Source organism: Gossypium arboreum, chromosome 1, assembly GCF_025698485.1.
Source record: "Gossypium arboreum isolate Shixiya-1 chromosome 1, ASM2569848v2, whole genome shotgun sequence".
In the NCBI taxonomy this organism is placed as follows: domain Eukaryota; kingdom Viridiplantae; phylum Streptophyta; class Magnoliopsida; order Malvales; family Malvaceae; genus Gossypium; species Gossypium arboreum.
This window is the reverse complement of record NC_069070.1, coordinates 117,088,213-117,114,527: the sequence shown is the minus strand read 5'-3', so window position 1 is coordinate 117,114,527 and position 26,315 is coordinate 117,088,213. Positions and strand designations below refer to the sequence as shown.

General features: G+C 31.3%; 1 protein-coding gene and 1 long non-coding RNA gene across 2 annotated transcripts; both read right to left on the bottom strand.

The window, feature by feature from the left end:
• Positions 1-283: 283 nt before the first annotated feature.
• On the bottom strand, positions 284-5,414 carry LOC108481248 (probable LRR receptor-like serine/threonine-protein kinase At3g47570). The gene is made up of 4 exons (XM_017784406.2): positions 4,341-5,414; positions 3,741-3,812; positions 1,122-3,113; positions 284-866 (listed from the first exon to the last, which is right to left on the bottom strand). The coding sequence occupies exons 1-4, from the start codon at positions 5,248-5,250 to the stop codon at positions 508-510; spliced, it is 3,333 nt and encodes a 1,110-aa protein (XP_017639895.1). The 5' UTR covers positions 5,251-5,414; the 3' UTR covers positions 284-507.
• A 14,601-nt stretch (positions 5,415-20,015) lies between these two features.
• LOC108482632 (uncharacterized) lies at positions 20,016-20,976 on the bottom strand. The gene is made up of 2 exons (XR_001870912.2): positions 20,617-20,976; positions 20,016-20,328 (listed from the first exon to the last, which is right to left on the bottom strand). It is a non-coding gene; the product is annotated as an uncharacterized LOC108482632 (long non-coding RNA).
• Positions 20,977-26,315: the final 5,339 nt, after the last annotated feature.

Below are 26,315 nucleotides of genomic sequence, written 5' to 3'. Positions count from 1 at the left end.
GCATTTAATAATTTGTACCTATATTATTTAAAAAAACAATTTGTACCGATACAAATGATCATCAAAATTCAGTGTAAATTGATATAATTTGGAACGGTTTTGCAATTAATAATAATCTTTCTAAACTTCGTTTAATACATAATTTATCCAAGCAAAATTGATAACTTAAGTTTCTACATGTCTTACGAAAGCATAATAGACTAACGAATTGCATGGCCAAAATTGTTCCTAGTTGTCTTAACAGGTTATCAACTTTTGAAGACCCAACTAATCATGCTCGATCTTTGTTTAAAAAAAATGTTCATCAAGCAATGATTAATATACACTCCCATCAACCTTATTGTAACTAATTCCTTGAAGTTGTTTCTTTTTTAAAAAATTCACAATATGCAAAAATAACTATTAATAAACTTTATAGGGAAACAAAGCATCTGTATAAATATTTATCAAAGACATTGCTAGAAAGCAAAGCTCATGCTTTTTTTAGTCAAATTAACAACTGCCTCTTCATCGAACTCGTTCCATATCCCTTAATAACTTCACTTTGATCTTCTTTAACTTTGTAACAATCTCTTTCATATGAAGCCTCTCATTTGGTAACTCTACACAACATTCTAAGCCCAGTTGCAAAATGGATAAGGCATAATTCTTGACTTTTAAATGTTCCCTTCGAATGGTGCTCAACAACTTGGGATCTACAACTTGATTTAGCGAAGATGATATCGACTCTATCAACCAACTCTTCAAGCTTTTTTCTCCTGCAAACATTTCATCTGTGGGCTTTTTTGTTGTGATGATTTCCATCAAAAGAATACCAAAGCTATACACATCACCTTTGGTCGAAATAATTCCTTCAATTCCATATTCTGTGTATAAATATAAAACAACATTATAAACATTCAAAGATATCCTGATAATGAAAAATTCTTATAAAATATCTGAAACATTATATGCTTGCTTGTTATAATTAAACTAGGATTTAATCTAGTTGCTTCGTTAAAAAGTCACATTCAATGTGTTTGAAACTCAAATGTTAATAGATATGATCCCTTTTGTTATGCACATGCTACACTTAAATTGAAAATGGAAAAATAAACATGGAGTTCGATTAGAAGTATCACCTGGTGCCATATATCCAAATGTTGCCATTGTCATGGTTTGTATCATTGAAACCTCGTCACATAAGAGTTTTGCGATGCCAAAATCACTCAAATGCGCAACCATATCTTCATCTAACAGAACATTGTTGGGTTTTAAATCACAGTGAACCACTGGCGTTGCATTACCATGGTGGAGATATTCCAATGCAGATGCAACATCTATCATTATGTTCAACCTTTGTAGGATATCCAAATATTGGTTGTTGGAATACAACCATTTATCAAGACTCCCATTAGGCATGAACTCAAGCACCAAGGCTTTGAAATTAAGATCATTAGAGCAACTGCTTATTACTTTGACTAAATTTCTGTGACGAGTGTTGCGGAGAACTTCACATTCAACATCAAAGCTCTTAAAAGCTCCTTCTAACTCTAACTTGAAGACCTTTACCGCAATTACCGTCCCATCCTGGAGAGTCCCTTGGAATACTGAACCATAACTTCCATTACCAAGCAACCTACTATCATTGAATCCATCAGTAGCTTGACGAAGCTCGTGGTCTGAAAACCGTCTCCACGTTCCTAAAGGTATCATGTCTTCTTGAGTTGGCAATTTGCCTTTCCTACTGTTTTGCAAGATAATGATTATCAGAGCCACAACCAAAATTGTGGAGGCAATTGGCAGAGCTACATACATTATGAGCTTAGTTTTTGCCTTGGAATTTCTAAGAGGTCTGGTTTTGCAGTTTGGAACATGAAGTCGAGCTGCACCACACAAGGCTTCATTCCCCTTAAATGATTCGATTGTGTAGTTTCCAAATGATCCTCCTTCAGGAATTTCTCCTTCAAGTCTATTAAAAGAGACATTGAAATATTTGAGATAACGGAGTTTCTCTAAGGATTTGGGAATCTCTCCAGATAGATTATTTCTTGACAAGTCCAAGAATTCCAAACTCAACATTTCATTAAAAGACTCAAGAATAGAACCCATGATTCTATTATTGGATAAGGAAAAACGAGTGAGGTCCTTGAGATCTGCAACTCCAGTTGGGATATCACCTGAGAACTGATTGTTCGACAAATCCAAACTAGTCAAAACTTGCCATTTTCCAATGTCGATTGGCAGTGGACCACTTAGAGAATTTGAAGACAAATATAGGATGAGGAGATAGTTAAGTCTTGTCAACGTTGAAGGTATTGAGGAGGAAAACATATTGGAGTCTAGAAATAGTTGCCTTAATGAATTGAGATCACCTAAGCAAGGAGGTATTGGCCCAGACAATTTGTTATTGGTCAAGAACAAGAAAGCCAATTTGTTTAGATGACATAACTCAGATGGGATGGATCCCTCTAACTTATTGTCCTCAAGAGAAAGACTTTGCAACTCTTCCAATCCTCCAACTGTAGTAGGAATCTGTCCTATCAATTTATTGCCTCCTAGCTCAATGTTTATCAAGTGACTTAAGTTTCCAATTTCACTGGGGATGCTACCCCTGATGTTGCATGCAGAAGCAGAGAACTCTTCAAGAGAACTTGAGAGATTTCCTACCACTCTTGGAAGTTCACCACTAATAAATGAGTTGATGCCGAAAAGAAGGTTCTCCAAGACTCTACAGTTTGTCAAAGAAAAGAGAAAGCTCATTCTTGAGGAAGTTAAACTATTATTCGCCAGGGTGAGAATCTTTAAATTTTTTAGATTGCCCAGATTATCAGGAATGGACCCTGAAAAGTTATTATTAGACATGTCAAGAAGAGTAAGCTGAGAAGCATTGGAAATATATATTGGGATCGACCCGACAAGGTGATTGAAATTAAAATATAATTTCTCCATGTTTGGAAGGAAAAGGCCCATGTTTGATGGAAGATGGCCAGAGAGCTGATTTGTACTCAAAGAAATCGTCCTTAGAGTCGAAATATTAAATACTTGTGGGGGAATAGAACCGGCAAAATTGTTATATTCTAAATTCAACAATTGTAGATTCTTTAGGTTGCCAATCTCAAGTGGTATCATACCTGCCATAAATTTTATCAAACAAAAATGTTAGACAAATATGAGGAAAAAAGAGTTTATATATGAAACATTTGCTTATATTTCTTAAACATTTTAAAAATTTAAATTAAATTATCTAACAGTGTGTAAATTTATTGACAACTAGTGTATCAAGTATGAACCAACAATATTTACGAAAAATTAATTCACAATAAAATTGTTTTTTAGAGCTCTTGCCAATATCAAATTACTTAAAGTAATTTAAAATATAGAAAATATTGGTGAATTAAATCATAAAGAACAAACATTCATGAGTTTAAGAAAATGAATATATATTGTTTTCCTTTTATCTGATTTGCTAAATTTAAATTTTTATTCTTCTAAGAACATAAAATAAATCAATTATATTTTAGGTTCCTTAGGGTTTTGTGTGCCAAATAATGGACTTAAAAAAATACATATATACTAACTGCAATGAGCATGAAAAATTTATAACTGTTGTAAAATAATCAAAACACAGAAAGTCATTGAGCAGAATAAAGTTCAAAACACATAACCTACATATACTAATAGAAATTAAACCTATCAGTAAAAGTTGCAAATGAATAAAAATAATTTGGAAACAATTTAATTCTTTCTTATATATTCACCTGTAAAATTGCTATAGGAGCAATCAAAGTCCACAAGAAGAGTTAAATTCCCAATTTGTTTAGGAATTTTACCTGCAATTATAAAATTCACATATCAAATTCAAAAATCATCTCTTACCAAGTATTATAAAAATAAAATAAAAGTATAATGGCTTATTTAGTTTTCCAACCTAAAAAAATGTTACTGTAAAGATATGTATAAGAACAATCAAACATCATAAAAATAAAAAATTAAATACAAGATTAAAATAATTTTTTTATAAAGTTGAAGGACTAAAAAATAAAGCACCATTATCAAGATATTTCACATCATATTAGATGTCATACACACTTCCAAGTCCAGTTGGAAATTAAAGAATATTTCTCTCATCATTTTCTCGTAGTTTATTCATTAATCTTCTTTTAAAAATGTTCAACTATGAATTCATTTAATAAATAAATTTATATTTTCAATCTCAATAGAAGATTTATTTAAACTGTTATATTCATTAACTTAATTTCTTTTCCCCAAAAAATCCTTCCTTACATTCTCAAAGTACTTACAAAAAAAAAAAAAGTAGACAGTTCAAAAGGCTTTAAAAAATGGTTAGCATATATTACCTTCAAAGTGGTTCCGACCAATATAGATGTATTGAAGCATACTTAAATTCCCAATTTCTATTGGTAGGCTCCCCTCCATTTGGTTATACGATAAAGATAACATTTGTAACTCTTTGCACTTGAATAGACTGGCAGGAATTCTACCAGAAAGCAGGTTAACACTTAAGTACAATTCTTTCAAATTTGGAAGATGATCAAACATATCTTTCGGGATATGACCGCTGAGATTATTGGAGCTGAAATCAATCAATTCTAGAGAAAGCAGTTCATGTGGACCAGAGGGTATGCAGCCAGAGAGCATATTATAACTTAGATAAATATTTTGCAACGTAGATATATTGAAGATGGAGGAGGGAATTGAACCTGAAATCCGGTTTTCAAACAAAGTCAAGAACTCTAACTTCGACAAATAGCCTAAAGAGAAGGGAATAACACCTTTGAAGTTGTTTTGGTACAAAAACAGCCTTCGAAGTTCAATTAATGATCCCAACCATGATGGGATTTCTCCACCGAAGTAGTTGTTACCAAAGCTTAAATATTTCAGCCGATGCAAATTGGATAACTGGGCAGGTAATCTGCCATAGAAACTATTGTTTGTGATATAAAGAAGAGAAAGGAATGATAAATTTCCCAAGTGAGGTGGAAGGGTACCTACGAGTCCCAACCCAGTAAGGTCTAGAGCTGTGACTCTACGGTGCCTGGATCCACAACTTACACCAAACCAATTGCAAACAGGGGAAGAGGCTGACCAGTTAGTTGTCAAGACATTTTCAGGATCATGAATAACATGATCTTTTAGTGCTAGAAGAGCTGATTGATCTGTAAGTATGGTGGTTAATTTCATAGAGAAAGTAGGCATAGAAAAATGGAAGATGATAAGAAGAGCTAAGTTGAGGAAAGTATTCCCCATTTGATTTTGGGTGTCTATCAAGCTACCAACAAAGGCAGAACTGAGGTTGCTAGACAGATAATTGAATGATCACTAATCGTATGCCCACACTTCTTTTACATAATATGTGTGTGTATATATATAAAGGGAGTTTATGTTGTAATTTCTTCTTGCAAGATTGCAAATTCTTTTAATGTGATTTACGTAGAAACTACGGAATTTATTATAGGATGTGATAAGATAATTATGTAATTATTGCTTAAAGAATTTCTTTCTAAATTTCATTTTTCCTTAAGAAATTACAATATTAAATTTTACATAGAAATAATATATAGAATTGTAATTTAACTGCACTTGTACTAAGATTACAACTTTTATTAGATTACTGAAATTATAAGACAACATGATAATAAAATTATTTTATCAAATCTGAAGTATATATAATGACAACTGAGCAATCACTTCCAAGAATATAAGTAACTAGCGGCATCTAAACACTAATTAATTTGTGTTTCTATTGACTAAAATTAAAATAAACCATGAAATTTCTTAGAACATTCAATGAGGTTGAAAGATTTTCTTTTTAATTTTTGTTCTTTTTAAATATTTATTTATTTTAACTTTACAAAAAAAAAGTTATTTTAACTTTTCATGACTTTCGTTATGACACGTTTATGTCAAGTTAACAATTAATTAAGTTTTTTAAATTCAAAAATTTATAAAATTATTTTAAAATATTAAATTTATTAAAAAGTATATAAAATATTTTTTATTTTTAAAAATTAATTAATTGCTAACGTGATATATACATAACAAAGATATACCACATCAGTGAAGTTAACAAACATTAACTATTCTATTTATTTTAGGTGATTTGACAAATAATACAGGTTCAAGAGTTAAAGTGACAAAAATTAAATAAAAACTAAAATAACATTTTTATAAAGTTGAAGGACCAAAAATAATTATACTTTTTCTTTCTTATCCTATCAATACCCTCAACAACACTTCACCATAAAATAAGAACATACGTATGGTTCATTTAACTAGATTTCTAGAAAGAAAATAGGATATAACATGCAAATTGAGTCATTACTGAATTGACATTAGTATTGAGATTGTTACTAGAACAAAAGGATGAGTATTTATGCGTATTGAAACGTATTTATTTTTTTATACAAGAATTAGCAAAGAATTATAGATAGCTCTAATCATTTAAAAAAAAGTGATATAAAATGACACACAAAATAATTTGCACTTTTCGTTTTAGGAAATTATTAATAAAGAAATCAAGAAATTTCAATATAAAAATCTTAAATTTAAATCATAACAGCAGAAGAAGTTTATTACTTTGCAATTATCCAAGATGGATTGAATTTGGTTCCATATCTAAGATATCAAAACTATAATTAGGTTAATTATAAGCATTAAACTAATTTATTGGGATAAAAATATAAGAAATTTTACAATATTCGTGCTGGGAACATATCCCATCACCAACTTTTCATAACTTTTTGACCATTTGTAAGTATTCATTGCCTTACCCCTTTGTTGGGTTTAGTTTTCGGACGGCCGTTTGACTTGGTTGTGCAATTTGAAGTCTTTCCACTTTGTCGTTTTAAAAGTTCGCATCTCGAAGAATATAACAATTGAGAAAAATTTATATATAATTGTGAAACTGAATGTATATGGAGTTATGTCTCATTTTTTTTTTTTTTTGGGGGGGAGATATTGAATTCTGTTTTTAGTTTTTCACATATAGTTTTATTAGTGTACGTTAGTTTAATATTATTTGACTTACGAATTTAGTCTATAAATAATTTTTTTTTACCCTAGAAAAATAACTCATAACACATTTAACAAAGAAATTTTGTGTTTATATTTTGAGGGTTCTTATTTCCAATTTTGGGGTTTAGTTTTATCTCCATCTTTTTACTCTTTGTTTTTTCCATTTTCGTAAAATTGTTTTTACCCATGGTTTTTTATCCTATTCGATGGGGTTTTTCCACCACTACAAGAAAACAGACTTTTAGCGGCGTTTTTAGTGGCGTTTGAATGAAAAACGCCGCAAATATTATACATTAGCGGCGTTTGAAACAAAACGCCGCTAAAAACTGAGCAATAGTGGCGTTTTTTTATCCAAAACGCCGCTAAAAACTGAGTAATAGTGGCGTTGTAACGCCCCAATTTCCGGGAATCCTGTGAATGTTGGCATAGGTTTAATTATGTTAGTGGGCCTCTAGAAGGCCCAAGCTTAAGATAGAACCCGGTAATTTTAGTTAATTTTTGTTCCATAAGAAAAAGGGAGTGAAATTATGAAATAGGACCTATGTGAAAATGTTTGAAAATGCTATAGGCTAATTTGAAGTGGCCAAATAAATAGGAGTGCAAAATAGGAGGATTTGCATGACAAACCTCCCATTTTACATGAAGTGGCCAGCCATCATGTTGTTGTAGACAAAATGTACACTTGATATCCATAATTTATGGTACAAATTGATACAAATTGATAATAGGTTAGGTAAATGTTCCATGATAATGGGTTAGGTAAATGTTTCATGATAATGGGTTAGGTAAATGTTTCATGGTAAGAATTTCATGTCTTTTGTATTAAAGAATTAAATGGATGAAATATGAAGTTTTATTAAAAGAAAAAGGGGTGAAAAGAACAAAGTTTTGTCCATCTTTGTTCATCATAGCTGAAAGTTAGAGAAGAGAAAGGAGAGGAGAAAGCTCTTGAGTATTTGGTCATTAGGAGGAGGAAAATTGAAGGTAAGTTCTTGGTACCTTGCTTCTATTTTGAGGTTCATGAGTTCTTCTTGATTCTACCTTAACTCTTGAAGTATATTTTGATTTTTAGTTGTGTTGTGAGCATTTAGTCATGAATTAAAATGAAGGAAATGGTTGTTGTTTCATGTTCTTTTGATGAAAAAAATGGAAGATAGGTGAAGTTGAGCCAAACAAATGAGCATGTATGTGCCTTAGATGTTAAAGGGAAAAATCAGCTAACATGTTGTGCTTTAAAATGATGAAATAGAGATTATACTTAAGTAAAATCATAGATATGTGATGATTGATTGGTGATATACATGTTTAAATAACAAGCATGCAAGATAGGTGTATGAAAGAGTGATTTGGTAATAAATCTACTTGGGACAGCAGCAGTAATGTGACTTTGGAAAATCACCATAAATTGTGGGAGATGAATTAGAAGCTGGATAAATTATGTAATTAAAGCTTATTGAGTCTAGTTTCTAATGAAATAAACGAGAACATATTTTGAATTCTGTATAATGAGAAATTTGATTCGTAATGAAAAGTGGTCAGATTAGTCAAACAGTGAAACATGGGAAACTTTGAGAAAAATCTGGTATTGATTGGCTAAACCAAAAATTCTGAAAATTTTATGGATAGAAGATATATGAGTCTATTTTCAGGGAAAATTAACGGAACTTGATTTGGAGTTTCGTAGCTCCAGTTATAAATAATTTAGTGACTGTTGCTCAGGAAGACAGCTTGCAGTGAAATTATGATTATGTGGTAAACATTGACAAAAATTTATTAATGAGTTGCTTATTGATTTCTTATAAGCTTACTATGATCTGTAAGTGTGGTTGGCCGAATATTGTAAGGGGTTAATACGTAGTTTGTATTTGAATAGTTAGATTAACGTGTTAGTAATCCAATTGTAGGCGGTTCGTGTGTGGATCTCGTCAGCATATCGTCGCAAACAGGTGTGTAACTAACACCCTCTTTCTTAGTCTAGATTGGCAAAAGTCGAAAATCTGAAATGCCAAAAACCGGTATTTTGTAGATTTGCGAGTGTGCGAATGCTCGTGAGGTAAATCGATTAATGTTTTGGTAAGCTGCAAAATTTGGACTGCAAAGTGCATGATTTACGTGCCTCGATATTTTTGGGCTTAATGGGCCAAAATTGGAATGATGGGCCAATCTGCCCAATTCAGAAGAACCCTCAGTAGTGATTACGTTAGTACGTGAAAGGTAGGAATATGCATGAAAACCCTAAAATAGATAAATTACTGAAATACCTTTAAAAGTGGAAAATTTACGCTTTACCCCTAGGAGATAAATTACCAAATACCCCTAAGGTTAAATTGACTTAAATGCTTGTTTGATTGTTGTTATTTATCGCATGCCATGTTGTTATTATCGATGCATGGGATTGGGATATTGACGGAGGAAGTACTGAAAGTGGCTTGTCCACGTCTTGGAGGCTTTGCCTCAATTTATCGATAATCGAGCAAAGAATGTCAGAATGTGGAGTGTGTTAATGGGTGGGTTGAGCTATCCCCACATGGAGTGTATGGCTGGTACGGTGGAGTGTAGTGGTTGGTGGGTTGAGTAGTCTCCCAAATGGGCTTGCATATGTTTCTTGATGTTGCATGTATTTTGAAATGGGCCTATGGGCCATATCATTATCTGAATAAGGGCTAAGGCCCGTTTATTGTAATCTGAAAAGAGCTCGCCCAAGACCATGTTACTGAATGGGCTTAGGCCCAATAGGCTTGTCGACTTGGGCTTTGAATGGGTTTTCCTTACACACTGAGTTTCCCAAACTCACCCCTTTTATTTTCATCCACGCAGAAATCCCCAACCATAGTGGGCTTGGGCGTGAGGGAATTCGGAGTGACCACCCGCTCGAAAGTTTGATTTTCTTTCGGTGAATGGACATCCTTTTATTTACGATTGAAGTTTTGGGTTTTAAATGTAATAAGGCCGCTTAACTATTTTTGATGGTTTTAATATGTATTACTAAGATAGGTAATACTTATTTTAACTGTTGAAATTGGATAGCTTTAGGCGTTTTCAAAAACAACAGTTGATTTCAAAATAACACGACAACAAGCAAAGCTTCCGCAATGAAAGTATTTTCCAAAATTAATCACTTTTCCTAAAATGACTTAATCAAATCGGTTTCCTAAAAATATCCATGACATTAAGGTGTGGCAATGGCGGTATGCATGTCTAGGATTGGATCCGAAGGAGCTTGGTACTTAGCAATCCGATGGACTCACCACCTCTTTTCCGCTTCCTACGGTGCATGACTTCCATTCACTTTAATCCTTAATGAATTAATCTTTTGAACATCAAGTACGATTTTCGGACTTAGAATGGAAATTTTTTTAACGTTTTGATGTGGCATGCCGGATCCGGTCATAACTTCGGGCGGGTTTGAAGCTACAGCGTTTTCATCCAAAACGCCGCAAAAAACTGAGAAATAGTGGCGTTTTATTCAAAACGCAGCAAAAAACTGAGATATAGTGGCGCTTTCGTTCCAAACGCCACAAAAGGTTGAGCTATGTGGCGTTTTTGTAAAAGCGCCGCTAATATTTATTATTTTAACTACTCTATTTTGTTATCCCCGAAATGCCTTAGTATTTTTCCAAAATTAGTTCTCCCTCCCCAAAATCAAACCTAATCTACTACTTTTTAATGCATTGATTTTTATTTTGAATCTTATAAAATTGATTCCAACTTAAATATTAAAACTTTACGTCTCAAATTACAAATTCAACTTGAATTCGAGTTTTTACAATCTTAAGTGAATCATATTAAATTAGGGACATAACTACGGGGTTGAAAGGATTTCGGCCCCCCTAAAATGAATTTTTTTTCATTTAAACCCTACCATACAAACTAAATCCTTATAAGGGTCTAATTAAACCCTACATAAACATTAAAACTCTAAACCCTGAAAATAAATTATAAATGGAAAAAATATGGGGACTTATAATGTTCCAATAAGAAAATGATCATCAGATTGCATTTTCACTTACAATTGAATTTTTGCCCCTAAAGGTTAATCCCAAAACCTTAAACTACCTTAAACCCTAAAATATGAAGCCTAACCCCTAAATCATAACCCATGACCGCCTAACCCCTAAATCATAACCCATGATCTAAACTCTAAACCTTTTAAACCTTAAACTCTAAAGTGATATCCTAAAACCTTAAACTACCTTAAACCCTAAAATATAAAGCCTAACCCTTAAATCGTAACCCATGACCTATAAACATTTTAAACCCTAAAAATTTAAACTCTAAAAACTAAATCCTTAAACCCTTATACCCTAAATTATAAACCATAACTTTGTAAACCCTGAAATAAATTTCACAAACAATAAAAGAGGAAAAAAAGTGAAATGGCAAAATGATGCATTTCACAAATGGATGACTAATATATCAAAATGTTAATTGATCTCCTTTTCAATTCAACATATATTTCATGTTTACTTTTAAATTTATGAAAAATACTATTTTGGAATTCATAATTATTGTCGAAACCACCCCTCGAATTAAAAATTTTGAATTTCAAAATTTTTGTTTTTAAAAAAAACGGGGGAATCGACTTTTGGAAAATAGAAATATGGAGTCGCCACCGATCCTTTTGTTTTGGTATGATCGGGTTACCTAATAATTTGGTTATTTTAATAAAACATTTTCGGTTTACTAAAAGACCGATTATAGTCTACGAAAGTGTGAGAAAATGGGCTCGGGAGTCGGTTACGTATGACGAAGGGTTAGCACCCTCATTACGCCCAAAATTGGTACCAAATCAATTAAATACTGTCCTTATGTCTAAAATTAACACTGCTTTTGAAATGTGGTTCCTTTTTTAATAATATTTGAATGACCGAGTTGGGTGCCAAAAAAAATCTTCTTATTTCGACATTTGAAAATTTATAATTTGAAAGTTACAAAGGGATGCCCAACTATTTGGTCCAAAGAAGAACCGAAACCCAGCACAGTAGGGCACGATTCCTCGAATTATCAACTCACTTCCATACCTTACAACTGTGAGGGAACTTTTTTCTTTTTTGGTCATCCAGGTTTTTACAAGCGCTTTATTAGGGACTTTTCTAAGATTTCGCGACTGCTCTGCAATCTCTTGCAAAAAGATAAAGAGTTCAAATTTGATCAAGCATGCAAAGATGCGTTCAACACTCTCAAACAAAAGCTTGTTTCGGTTCCCATAGTACAACTGCAAAATTAGGACTACCCTTTCGAGCTCTTGTGCGATGTAAGTGACCAAAGTGTATGAGCTATCCTTGGGCAAAGAATTGAAAAGAAACCTCATGTCATATCCTACGCCTTTAAAACACTAGATGCTGCCCAGAGCGATTACTCAACTACTGAAAAAGAATTATTAACTATTATTTTTGTCTTGGAAAAATTTAGATCGTATTTATTAGACACTAAAGTTATTGTTTTTTCTAACCATGTAGTGTTGACATATTTAATCGAGAAAAAAGAGGCAAAACTTAGGTTGATTCGATGGTTTCTTCTCTTACAAGAATTCAATCTCTTTTCATTTGAGTCGAATCCTCTTTTCAAAAGATGACACACCTATTAAAGATGACTTCCCAAATGAAAGTCTTTTGTTAGCTCAAACAGTTTACCCATGGTTTGCAGATATGGTTAATTACCTCGCTACAGGCATTGTTTCTTCCAACCTATCACGTTTTGAAAAAGACAATCTCAAAAGAGACTTAAGATATTATGTTTAGGATGATCCTTACCTATGAAAACACTATTCTGATCAAGTAATTCGACGATGTATCGCAGAAATTGAGGTACAATCTATCCTTTCTTTTTGTCATTCTTATGCTTGTGGAGGGCATTTCAGTCCTAAATGCACCGCACATAAGGTACTTGAGTGTGGATTGTTTTGGCCACACATATTTCATGACACTTATTTATTTTGCAAAACTTGTGAGAGTTGTCAAAAAGTGAAGAATTTAAGCCGAAAGAGTGAGATGCCCCTGACACCTATACATGTGTGAAATTTTTAATGTGTGGGCATCAATTTTATGGGACCCTTTGTTTCATTATTTAATAATGTTTACATTATTCTTGCTGTAGATTACGTATCTAAATGGGTAGAAGCTACCCGACATGTCGATACTAAAACTGTAGTAGATTTTCTAACGAACTTAATTTTTTCCAGGTTTGGCACACCGAGAGCATTAATCAGCGATCGAAGAACTCATTTCTGCAACAAGGTAATTGATATTCTACTGAAAAAGTATGGGATGACACATTGTGTAGCCACGACTTATCACCCACAAATAAACGGTCTAGCAGAAGTTTCAAACCTCGAAATAAAGTCAATTCTGGATAAGACCGTGAAACCAAATAGGAAAGACTGAAGCTTACGTTTAAACAATGTATTGTGGGCATACCATACTGTTTACAACGGACCCATAGGAATGTCCCCTTACCAACTTATATTCGATAAACTATGTCACCTTCTAGTGGAGTTAGAACATAAGACATTTTGGGCAGTAAAAAGATGCAACATGGAGTTGGGCGCCGCAGGTAATTATCGAAAATTAGACATTCAAGAACTCGAAGAGATTTGGTGACACGCATATGAAAATGCCCAAATTTATAAAAACAAAACCAAGGCATTCCATGACCAGAAAATATCTCGTAAACAATTTTCAATTGACCAGAAAGTGTTACTTTATGATCCTACATTGAGAATTTTTTCGGGTAAGCTTCAAACCAAATGGCTTGGTCCATTTTTTATTACTAAAATATTTCTCATGGTGTAGTTGAAACTAAAAGTGAGGAATCCGGGAAATGTTTTAAATTCAATGATCAAATGTTAAAACCCATTTACGAGAACTTTCAAGTACACATGGCAGAGGAATTGTAACACCCTTAACCTGTATCTGTCACCGGAATAGGGTTACGAGGCATTTCTGAACTTATACATTAGCATTTGTACAAAATTGAGTCATAAATTTGCATTCCAAATCAAATCTTTTCAAATTTCATCAAAAAGTCCCTAATATGGGCCTACAGGGCCCAATACATGCTTTGGAAGTGGTTCAGACTAAACTGGCAATTTTGGAAATTTATCCTTGAAGATAGGGGCACACGCCCGTGTGGCTTGGGACATGGCTGTATGGCCAGCCATTGGGGATCCCATGGTCGTGTGGCCAACCCGTGTGGAATTCTGACTTGCAATTTCTTAAGTATCAAATGGGCACACGGCCTGGGCACACGCCCATGTGGCTAGGCCGTGTAGTACATTGATTTTTCACCATTTTTAAGCCATTTTCACATGATTTTGACACACGACCATGCTTGAAACCCGTGTCCTTCACACGACCAAGACACACGGCTGTGTCTTTTGCCCGTGTACTATCCTGACTTCACATTTAAGGATGCAGGGGACACATGTTCATTTCACACGCCCGTTGGCTTACCATGTGTCACACACGGCCTAGACACACGCTCGTGTGTCATACCCGTGTAGATGAAATAAGGCCATTCCTAGCCTCATTTCTCACCCTAAGCCAAATCATTTACCTGCATGAAATCTTACAAGTAGATACCAACCAATTCAACCAATTACCAATATTCAAATAAACATGTTTCTATTATAATTCACAACATATCCATCTCAAAAATGCATTACTAACCACTTTTATGACTTAATTACAACCCAAAATATTAATTTATCATTTGTCCACAAAAGTTTATACATGCCATTATATCAAAATAGGTTTATCATTTTTACCAAAATGAAAATATTGATAGTGTGATGATAGCTCCGACCCAATTCCAAGATTCACGAACCTTGAGCACTATAAAACAGGGAAAATAAACCTTGTAAGCATTAATGCTTAGTAAGTTTATATAACCAAAATACACTTACCATTTATGTTCATCAAGTAATTCATACATTAAGTAGTATGTTTATTAACTTATTCAATTAGCAAATAAGGCCTATACACAATCATTCAACCAATTGATTAATTTCAAAAATATTAAAATGCATAGATGAGCTCATCATACCATTTCTCTTCATATAACTATGTATGTCGTTACCGCTGAATTATTGAATTTCCGGTAGACCTTTCCTTTTCCAGTTGTACACTTAAGGTGTACATTCCTTTCCAATTGGTACACACAAATTATACCTTTCCTTTTTCATATGGTATACACAAAGTATACCTAACCTTTCCGAGTGTACACACAAAGTGTACATAACCTTTTCAAGTTGTACTACTTGGGTACATAAGTCCTTTTCAAGTATTACCTTTTCGAGATATGTTTCCTTTTCATAATGAGATCAAAAGATTATCCTTTCGGAACAACCTTTACTGCAACATATGCAGGATCTCATATACACGGTAATCACCTGTTCAATCGGAAATCATTATTCAAACGGATTCTTGTAATATTTCATCATTTACATGTAAAGCACAAATCATTATTGGTTTATTACTTGTACATACCAATTACAAATCATGATGTACATAATTCAACAATCAATTCAACACATCTACATGCTTAATTTAGTTATACGAACTTACCTTGACAATTGATCGTATTTACTAGTCCGAGACTTTTTCTTTCCCTCGATCTTTTTCTTTGTTCCACACTTCCAGATCTATATAAATAAATTCAATCATCAATTCTATGATTTTTACATTCAATCAAGCCCATTTCACATTTTAGGCAAAAGTACCATTTTGCCCCTAAACTTTTAATTAATTCCAATTTCGTCCTTAGGCTCGGAAATTGAAATTCATGCAAATTAATCCTTATTCCAAGCTTATTTAAAATTCCAATATAACTTTTACAGCACATGTATTTCATAAATTTAAGAATTTTTTCTAAGAATTTCACTACTTTGCAATTTAGTCCCTACACAAGTTTTCACTAAAAATCACTTTGTAAAAGTGGTTTATATATCAATAATCTTTCATTTTCTATCAAAAACTTTCAATTTACAGCATATTCATCCATGGGTAATTTTATAAATTTTGGTTTTCTTTTAATTTAATCACTCAAATAAAGAAATTAAGCTTTCCCGATCTCAAAAATATAAAAATTACTAAAAACGGGACATAGAACTTACCGATTCAAGCTTGAAAAGTTTCCTTTCTCTCTCCTAGGGTTTCCATGTATTTTATGAAGAAGAAGAAGATGATATAAAATGAGTTTTAATTCTATTTAATCATTTATCATACTTTATTTAATTCAATTCCCAATTTAATCCTTAACCATTTTCAATTTTTCCATGGATGACTCATTAAAAATATCTACATATTTTTCATCAATGGTCTAATTCCCATATAAGGACTTCTCACTTTTAATTCTATAGCTATTTAATCCTTATAACTACTAGAATTCAACTTTGACATTTTATTCAATTTAGTCCTTTTTACAATTAGACACATAATTGATAAAATTTTTCGATAAAAATTTTCATGCAATATTCCTATCATAATACCTATCATTTTATGAAATTTAAATAATTTCATTTTTCGGACTCAGATTTGTGGTCGCGAAACCACCATTCCAATTTCACTAAAATTGGGCTGTTACAGGAATTATTTTTCGTGGAGCCGAATGATTAAATTTTCCAAGTCATCGAGCTAACGACGTTAAAAAAAGCACTTTATGAGAGGCAACCCATATTTATTTTTATTTATTTTCATTTATTTAATTTAATTTTGAATTCTAGTTTAGTTTGAAAATTAAATAAATATTATTTTAATCATTCGATCGTGCTATTTTCCAGGAGCAACCAACTTTTACTATAGATAAACGACTTCATTGCATTGAAGCTCACCTCGAAACAGTGGAAGCCAACATCTCAAGCAGCCTCAACATACTACAAAGCGATCACTTCCACCGCCCTCCGGCCCATTAAATATAAACGGGGATTACACTTTCTCCACTTATATTATTCTTTTTGCACATTAGAGGCAATGTAGGCTAAGTAGGGGGAATATTGGATCATACCATACTTTCTTTTTGCATGTGTTTTGCTAAGAATAATTTCTTAATTCATTTAAAAAATAAACCTCTAATTCTTTTATTTAGTTTACTTAAATAAGTGGGTGAATCATGTATTACTATTGGAACAAAAAGTAAAGAGGAGGGCTTGACTGAAAGATTGAAGATTCAATGATTACTGGATAAAGATTGAAGGGTTGCTGGATAAAGATTGAAGGATTTTTATATTGTTACAACACCGTAATTAGTTTAAATTCTAGTTTAAATTTAATTTTTGAATTTTGAATTATTTAATGATAATATTTAGAATTATTTAGTGATAATATTTAGAATTATTTAGCGATAATATTTAGGAAAAATCTAACTAAATTTTAGCACTAAAAGTGTATATAAATACCTAGTAGCTACAACCAATTGAACACAAATTAATAAAAAAATTCCTTTATTTTTCTTTCCTTTCCAGCGTCAATTCCTATACCGTTTCATTCCTTTACTTTCAGCCTTTTTAGTTCAATTACCTTTCAAGGCCCTTTTCCATTCCATTTTCCATAATTCCAATTAAACCATTTATTATGATTCTTTTCATGATTAACTAAACCCTTTTTAGTTTTAGCCCAGTAATTGCTCCAATAAAACAATCGTGAGATACGAGTCTGCTCAAAAAACCTCTCAATGTAGTATTTTCTATCTCTTCGGTATATGGGATAGTACAAGTTCGTCCTTTAAAGTTAATTCAACTTCGATTCAAAAAGTGCACATTGGGTTGGAGTTGTTTGGCATACAGTTGGGAAGACGAATCGGCCGTGCTGTATTCGAATTCTCGCGAACAAATTGGCGTGTCTAAAAGCCAGTTAGATTCTATCAAGGGAGATAGAGATCAAATTTAAACAACTCACGCGGTTGAGGCCGTTGATTCAAGTTGGGCTTTTCAAATCGCAAAAGTGTTGAAATCTTAAATTGCAAACACATGTATCGCAGTTAGAAATTTGTCAAAAGTCAATTTGCAGGTCGTATAGGGATTGACTACATAAGGAAAAGTTAGCGATTAGGACATTCTTGGTCGGTATAACCAGCTTATTGCTTGGAAGGGAAAATCTATTTCAAGAATTGATTCAAGATTTGAGTACATCGAGGCTAAGGCTAAGGCTAAGCTAAAAAAAATATTTTATTTATCCATTTATTTTATTTTCTTAAATTTATTTTTGCATTTTCAAATATGTTTTTATTTTATTTTTCGTATTTATTTATTTTATTATCTTAATCAATTTAAGCCACTCATTTTTATTTTTATTTTTATTTTCAGCGTTTCTACACACAGGTCGTGGGCACGACTGTGACCGCGACAACGATTCTGGTCATGGAAAAAGGCAAAATTAGATAGCCAATCCCTGTGGATTCAACCCTACTGCTCTATACTACTAATTACTGTTATTTTGTCGTAGAAATTTATATTTGGTGCTTTAGACTCCTATTAGGGATATATAGGCAAGAATAAGGTCTTGAAGACCCAAGAGGCGGAAGACCATGTTTCGAACTCTACAACCAATTCCTAGTTCGATGGCGCAATGATGGAGGTGTGAAAATTGATGAGCTCAAAGTAAGGGGTATTGGTGCTGATGGTGTGGGCGAAGGTGATGCCCAATGCTTGACAAATTTGATAAGAAGTAAGGTCAAACATATAAGAAAATTTATTATTTATAAAATAAACTAAAAAAAGAGAAAAGTTTGAATATGATTTAAGTATTGTTTGTGAGGTTTTTTTAAATATTTTATTTATAAAAATATTGTTTTAATAAATAAATTTTATGTTAGAAAAAGAGAAAATGGGTATTCATTTATTTATAATTGTGTTATGTATTTTTATAAAACTTTATGTGTTTTTATAAAAAAATGAACTTTTAAATATTTTAAATTTTTATCTTTGAATTTTTAAGAAGTAAAACTACAATGACAAAATATATAAAGTTGAGAGCTAAATTTATTGATTTTTAGATTTAAAGTTAAATTGATAGAATCTATCAATATTGGAAGGTTAAATTTGTTATTATATTAATAAAAAGGCTACCATTAGTGACATAACATAGGAGCAACCAAAATATTAAATTTCAATAATGTTAGTGATTGAAATAGAAAATTTTAAACTTAAGTGACCAAAATAAAAACACACAATAATTAGATGACTATTTTTATAGTTTGCCCTAGATTTAATAATGGTTACCCAATTTTCCATGATTCTTCCATTTTCTTACCCCTTTCGTGGGGTTGGGACCAGGCGGCAAGACTTTATTTGTCCAATCTAAAAGCCTTTCAACTATGTCATCAATTGCTTATGGCCTTATAATGTGGAACCTTCTAAGCAATTAGAAAACGAAGCTAAGCTATCACTTTTCTTCTTCAAGGATAATTAAGATGGGTCCGGTATGGTCACCAAATTTCCATCACTTTTTGGCCATTTTCTTTTCAATGTTTTGCCCATTTTTCAATCTCTATACATTCAATAATGCTCCCCAGTTGACGGTTATTCTTTTTCTAACCCCTTTTTTTTCTCTTGGACTTTGTTGTGGAATTTAAAGTCTTTCTTTGGATAATTATAAAAATAGTCACTCAATTTTAGTTAAACTTATGTTTTTGTCATTGAATTATGAAAATATTACAATTTGGTCACTAACCGTATCGAGTTATAACGTTTTGGTCACCCGTCCATTAATAGTCGTTACATCCTTAGCGGAAAAGTGACATGGCATGTTAACTCAAGGGTTAATATTTAAATTGACTCTAAATTATAGTTAAAATATTATATTTGGTCCTTTACAATTTTTAACAATAATTCTAAAAGTATTTCATTTTTACAGAAAATGATAATTATGTAATTTTTAAACTATAAAATATATTTTTTTAAAAATGATAATTATGTAATTTCATCCTAGCAATTGGACATCTAAGTTGGCATTTAAAATCGATTTGCACTGTAACATAGGACTGTCGTTAGGGAGGTAACAAAGTTTAACGGCAGAGTGATCACTTCATAACAAAACGATAATGTAAGTGACTAAAATGTAACATTTTAAACATAAGTAACTAAAATGTTGTAAAAGCCCAAATTTGACCGGGCCTTAATACCAACAAGCCCAAATCAAACCAAACACTACCCTAGCCCAAAATTTTACAAGCCCATAACCCAAAAAAGAAAAAAAAAAGCAGAAATAGAAAAAAAAAACCTAGCAGCAGTATGCGCCGCTCCCCACGTGCCTGGTCAGCGCATTCAACGCTCGAGGCTCAACCACTCCCTGGCTTCGTCCCATCGCTTCCAAAGACCTGCAAATAGCGAGAAAAGAGGAGAGATAGCAGCAAAGAAACATAAAAAGGGAAACAATAACCTAGCAATAAAAAGTAGCATGAACAGTAGCAAGAAAGATTCTAAAAATTGGCTATAAAGCCACCCAAAACGGATTGTAAAAGGGAGTTTTTTTGGAGAAATCAAAGAACAAAAAAAATATTTCAATAGCGATCAAAAAGTCAGACTCAAAGTAAAAAGGTGTATTTTCGTTCATTTCTTTATTTATTCGAAATACAAAAAGGCAATAATAACATTAGAAATCCTACCTTGACGCGTATTCGGTCGTCGATGGGGGGTCTCCGGCAACCCAAACGTCGTGGAACCCATTTGGGTTCCGACAAGGTCAGAAAAGGCCACGAAAACGAAGGCGTTTCCTCCATGATTCACACATTTTCCCCTTAATCCCGTTTTAAACTCTCTAGATCTAGTTTTCCTTTTAGATTTTTTTTTAACAAAAAAATGAGGGGAAAAGGTTTGAAAAGGGCATAAAAGGGAGTCGGATCTGTGCGCCCTCAACCACCACTCACGGCGGTATCGCAATGGTGTCGGCGGTGATGGGTTTCAAACCCTAGCTGAAAAGAAAAGTGGGAAAAAGGAAGTTTCTTCTTTGACTTGTTTTCTTTTTTTAAGAGAAAAAATGGCAAAGAAAGAAATGAAACTCATTTAAATGGCAAAGCAAAACGGCATTGTTTTGCTTCAAGGAGATCGGTGAGCTATTTGTCACTTTGATCCTTCTGTTTCTCTGCGACTATCGATTAGATCCCTTCTCCCCTGTATTTTTTTTTTAATTTTGCCCCAGGATTCTTATGTCTGATCCATTTTAGTCCTACATAAAATGGTGCGCAAAGAAATTAAGGGATAATTTCCGGATCAGTCCTCAATTTATTGCGCGCATTTAATTCTAGTCCCTATTTCTTTTCTTTATTTAATTTATTATGAGTTATATTCTAATTTTGTTTAACCTTCAATTCAATCCTTTTATGGTCTCATTTATTATTATTTAAGATTTTAAATTTCATTTTAATTTCAATTTACCTTTTTAATTTCATTTAAGTTTCAATTACGTCCTTTGATTATTTATGTTCGTTTTCTTTATATTTTTTATTGTTTATTATCCTTTTAAATACCTAGGTTTAATATTATTTATATTCTTTTACTTTTAAAATACTTAATATTACTGTTATGTATATTTGTTTTATTTTTGTACAAAATTTTATCATTTGTCATTATTCTTATTTTTTTTCTCGTTGCTTATTTATTTCTTTACTTATTTTTATACCTTCATATTTTATTTATTTTCTCCATCACGCATGTTCCATTTTTATTTTAATCATTTATTATTACTATTACTTTTATTATTATTACTGTTTCTATTATTGCTTTTCTATTACTATTTATGTTATTGTTGGCACTATTCTTTATTTTATTATTATTATTATTTATTATTTTATCATTCCTTTCTATTATTGTTATTATTAGTATACTATTATTATTCTTATTAACGTATTATTATTATTATTTTCTACTTTATTATTATATTATTACTATTGTTATCATCATCTTATTAAACTAATTAATTTTATATTGATTTTGTCACATTATATATTTTCTTTTTGTATTTATTTACATTATTATTGCTATTACATTTATTATTATTATTATTATTATTATTATTATTATTCTCTTAAAATATAATTGTTCATAATCTCTCATTCACGTAAAATTTTACTATTATCATCCTTACATTATTTTAATCCTTCTTTGTTACTTTTTTGTTTTTTGGTACTTTCATGTTTATTTTTATGCATATTCCACTTTCTTTCATTATTATTTTTATGTATATCATGGTTTAATTAATATTAGATTTAATTGATAATTGTCATCGCATACTCGTTGTTTTATTATTATAGATATGTCGTTATGTTATTTATTCATGTTATCATTCTATTATTATTCAAATCACATCATGAGCCATGTTAAAGGTTCATTCTTTACACTAAAATCCAAATGATACGCATGGTTTTAAATATTGCATACATATTTATTTAAATATACAAAAATAAAAATAAGGCAATATTCCGTTCTTGGAAATTCGAGAAAATCGTGCCCTAACTTACTGGGTTTCGATTTTTCTCATTTAATCTAAATAATTGAATATCCTTTTAAAATTTAAATACGTTTATTTTTTAAATCAAAAGGCAAGCTTATTTTCGAGGGTTTAAACTGTTGTGTCCTAACGTACTAGATGTGACATTTAATTACTTCGAGATAAGAAGGCCTTTAGCATCCGCTTCGATTTATTCAAATATTTTTGTAAAACGAACATTCATAAGAAGGGATCGTAAAAATTAAAAACAAGGCAATATTTTGTGTTTGGAAATTTCGAGAAATCGTGCCCTACGTGCTGGGTTTCGATTTATCGTTTGACCGAACAACCGAATATCCTTTTTAAAAGTTCAATGCATGAGTTTTGTAAATCATGAGATGATTTTGGTATCGAAGGTTCGAAATGTCGTGTTCTACGTGCTGGATGTGATATTTTATTTCTTCAAAACAAGAGAATCTTAATATCCATCTCGAGTTATCCAAACATTCATAAAAGGGATCATATTTTAAGATTTATTTTAAAATCTTTTTAACTTTCGACATCAAGACATTGATTAATCAATTAGGTACCAATTTTGGGCTTTACGAGGGTGCTAATCCTTCCTCGTACGTAACTAACTCCCAAACCAATTTTCTCAAATTTCGTAGACCAAAATCGTTGTTTTAGTAAACTAAAATATTTTATTAAAATGACCAAATTTCTAGGTGATCCGATCACACCTAAATAAAAAAGATTGGTGGCGACTCCTAATTTTCGTTTTCTTTTCAAAATATAAAATCGACCCTGTTTTTTAAAAAAAATGGTTTCGACAAATGTAATATAAGCAAACCAAAGTAATTATTTTATAGTTTACCCTTATAAATAAGTAGATATAGATATAGGTTATATTTAGTGTGAAATTATTATCACTTTCTTTTTGTGCGATATAGCTGTTCTATAACTTTTATTTTAATACAAAATTAATGACACTCAGGTTAAAAATAATATTTTTCAAAATAATTAAAATGAAAAATAATTTCAACGCCAAAAGAAAATTATAAATATGGAAAATTGAAGGGCGATAAACTAGAAAGATGAAAAATATGAATTTTATTTTCATAAGTATGCTACGCAAGAAATATGAAAAAATTTAACGAAATTTAATTTTCTTTCCACCTATTGCTTGGTAGTATTGAAAAATGCATAATTTTAAATTACCATACACATCTCTTTCATTTTCTTTCGGTTTATCACTCCAATTTTGAAAGATTGATTTTAATGTATTATGATGAAAAATTATTATCTTTCCTATTTTATTCTCTTTCACTTTTCTTTCCTATCAAGGATATTAAAAAAAAATATTTCTTTCCACTTTTCCATTTCTCCTTTCCCTCCTTCAATTTTCCACTTGTAGAACCCATATTTTGCCCGGGCCTTAAAATAAATAAACCAAATTTTAAAAAATCAAAGTGTCCATTTATACAGTCCTTTTACAAACCAAAATACAAACCCAATAAATAACCAACCCAATCCTAAGCCTACCCAAACCCAATAAGCAGCAACTCAATAGGGCCCAAATTCGAAACACCAGGGCAGAAACCCTAGCGATCCTTAGCGCTGCAAACAGCAGACAAGAGCCCCGCCTAGCACAACCTTCAATCGTGCTGCAATCATCGCAATCGGCGCACCAATCCACCGGAGATCTCGCCACAGACCAGCAAAAAAAGGAAAGAAAGACCGAGTAGAATAAGAAAGAAATCAAAGATTGTACTTTCTATATATGTATTCAGGCTCTAAAATCAAGAATCAAAAACATTGTAAGGGGGGATATACACAAAGATCATACAATAAAATACATCATTTTAAGTCAGAACGGAGGTGATTTATTTTGTCATTCAAATGTTCTTCAACTTTAATCATTTCATTTCCTTCTCTTTTATACATGCAAAACATAGTAGACAAAAACTGATTTGAAAATCAAGAGAAAAACAGTCCACTTTTTAAAATTTCATACGCGAATATTTAAAAAATAAAAATAAAAGATTTTACCTATGATTTTCCTGGAAAGGGGAGGAATTTTGAACCTCCGACCACCGTGTACGGTGGCGCGTGAGGCGCTGCAGCGGTGGCCGACAATTGTCGCCAGAGTTCAGGCCGAGGAGGGGAAGAGCATTCTAGGCTCGTGTCTCTTGTTTTTTTTTAAATGATTTAGAAATGAAATTTTTAGTGTTTTTTTTAGCTTATATAGCTTTATTAAAACGGTGTCGTTTTGTTTAATTCGATAAGCATTAAAACGGCATCGTTTAAACAAAAGGACCCGCACGTCGACCCGACTCGGCCAAAGGATCTGCGTGTTTTCTGTTATTGGGCTAATTGCTCAATTGGTCCTTCCGCATTTTTATCCTTTAAAATTAGGTTTATTTTATCTTTTAATTTTGCTCAAATATTTTGTTTCTATTTTAATTTGGTCCTTGGGCTCTTTTAAAAAAGAAAGCGCATAAACGATGTCGTTCTAAAAGGGGATATTTTTCGTTTCAATCCCTCTCCTTGTGCGCACATTTTAATTTGACCCTTTTTTATTTTTAAATTCCGAATTTTCATCTCGTATTTTATTTCTATTCTAACTTAATCCTTTCTAAATTTTTTTTATTCTAACTTTATTTCTTTTTAGATTATTACTATTTATTTCAATATTTTGTATATATATATATATATATATATTTATCTTAAACCTTTTTATATTAAATTATTTTAATAATATTGTTTCATTCATTATTTTTCAGATATATTATTTATTTTATTCTAAATCTTTTATAAATATCAAAATTGTTTTATTTTTCTATATTATTACTTTTCATATATTATTTTATGTATTATAAGTATTATTTTAAAACTTGTATATTATTATCATATATTATTTTAAAAATTTTATCAAAAATTATGTATTATTTTACATTTATATATACATATTGTATGATATTTCAAAATTTTTTTTATATAAAGTTTTGTTTCATTACTTTTATATATATTATTTTATTATATTTCATAAATTACTTTTTCTTTATCTATTTACAAAGCATTAATTATTTTTAATCATTTCTTTATATCCATATTATTTTAATATCCATTTTTAAAATATCGTATTTATTTTAATTGTTATTTAAACATTTTACTTCTTAACTTACTTTGTATATTTTTTAAGTTTTGCTAGTTTCTTTTTGTATTTTCTTCTATATTTACTTATCATTGTTTTAGTATGTTAATTTTATCATATCAATTATCCATCATTCTATGTTATTGTTTTTTAATCAATTATATTTGCATGAAATATTGGTATGTATTATGTAATTTATATTGCTTTAATTTTGATATCTTGTAACATATTACTTGCATCATTATTTTAAAAGAATTTCAAATAAAAGGTTTTTTCTTTAAAATAAGGCAATATTTTTGTATTTAAAAATTCGGGAAATAGTATCCTAACATGCTGGGTTGCGATTTCTCGTTTGTCTAAATACCTAAAATACCCTTTTAAACAAATTTTCCAAATCACGAGATGATCTTAGCTACGAGAATTTAAAAATATTATGTCCTAACATGCTGGATGTGATGATAGTATTCTTTTGAAACAAAAGAATCTCGATTTTCAATTCAATTTATTCAGATTTTAAAAAAGAGATCATACTTTTAAATCTTTTCAAGGTTTCGACATTAGGACAGAAAATCAATCAATTGGTACCAATTTTGGGTGTTACGAGGGTGTTAATCCTTCCTCATACGTAACCAACTCTCGAACCTGTTTTCTTAATTTTCGTATACCAAAATGTTTTATAAGGTGATCCAATCACACCTAAAAAGGTTGGTGCCGACTCCTATTTT

What these genes read in the sequence shown, in the direction of transcription:
- LOC108481248 (XM_017784406.2), bottom strand. Translation starts at nt 5,250, where the DNA reads ATGGGGAATACTTTCCTCAACTTAGCTCTTCTTATCATCTTCCATTTT. An exon ending in TGGTCGGAACCACTTTGAAG is followed by an intron (nt 3,813 to 4,340) that starts GTAATATATGCT and finishes TTATAATTGCAG; the next exon opens with GTAAAATTCCTAAACAAATT. An exon ending in CTCCTATAGCAATTTTACAG is followed by an intron (nt 3,114 to 3,740) that starts GTGAATATATAA and finishes AATTTATGGCAG; the next exon opens with GTATGATACCACTTGAGATT.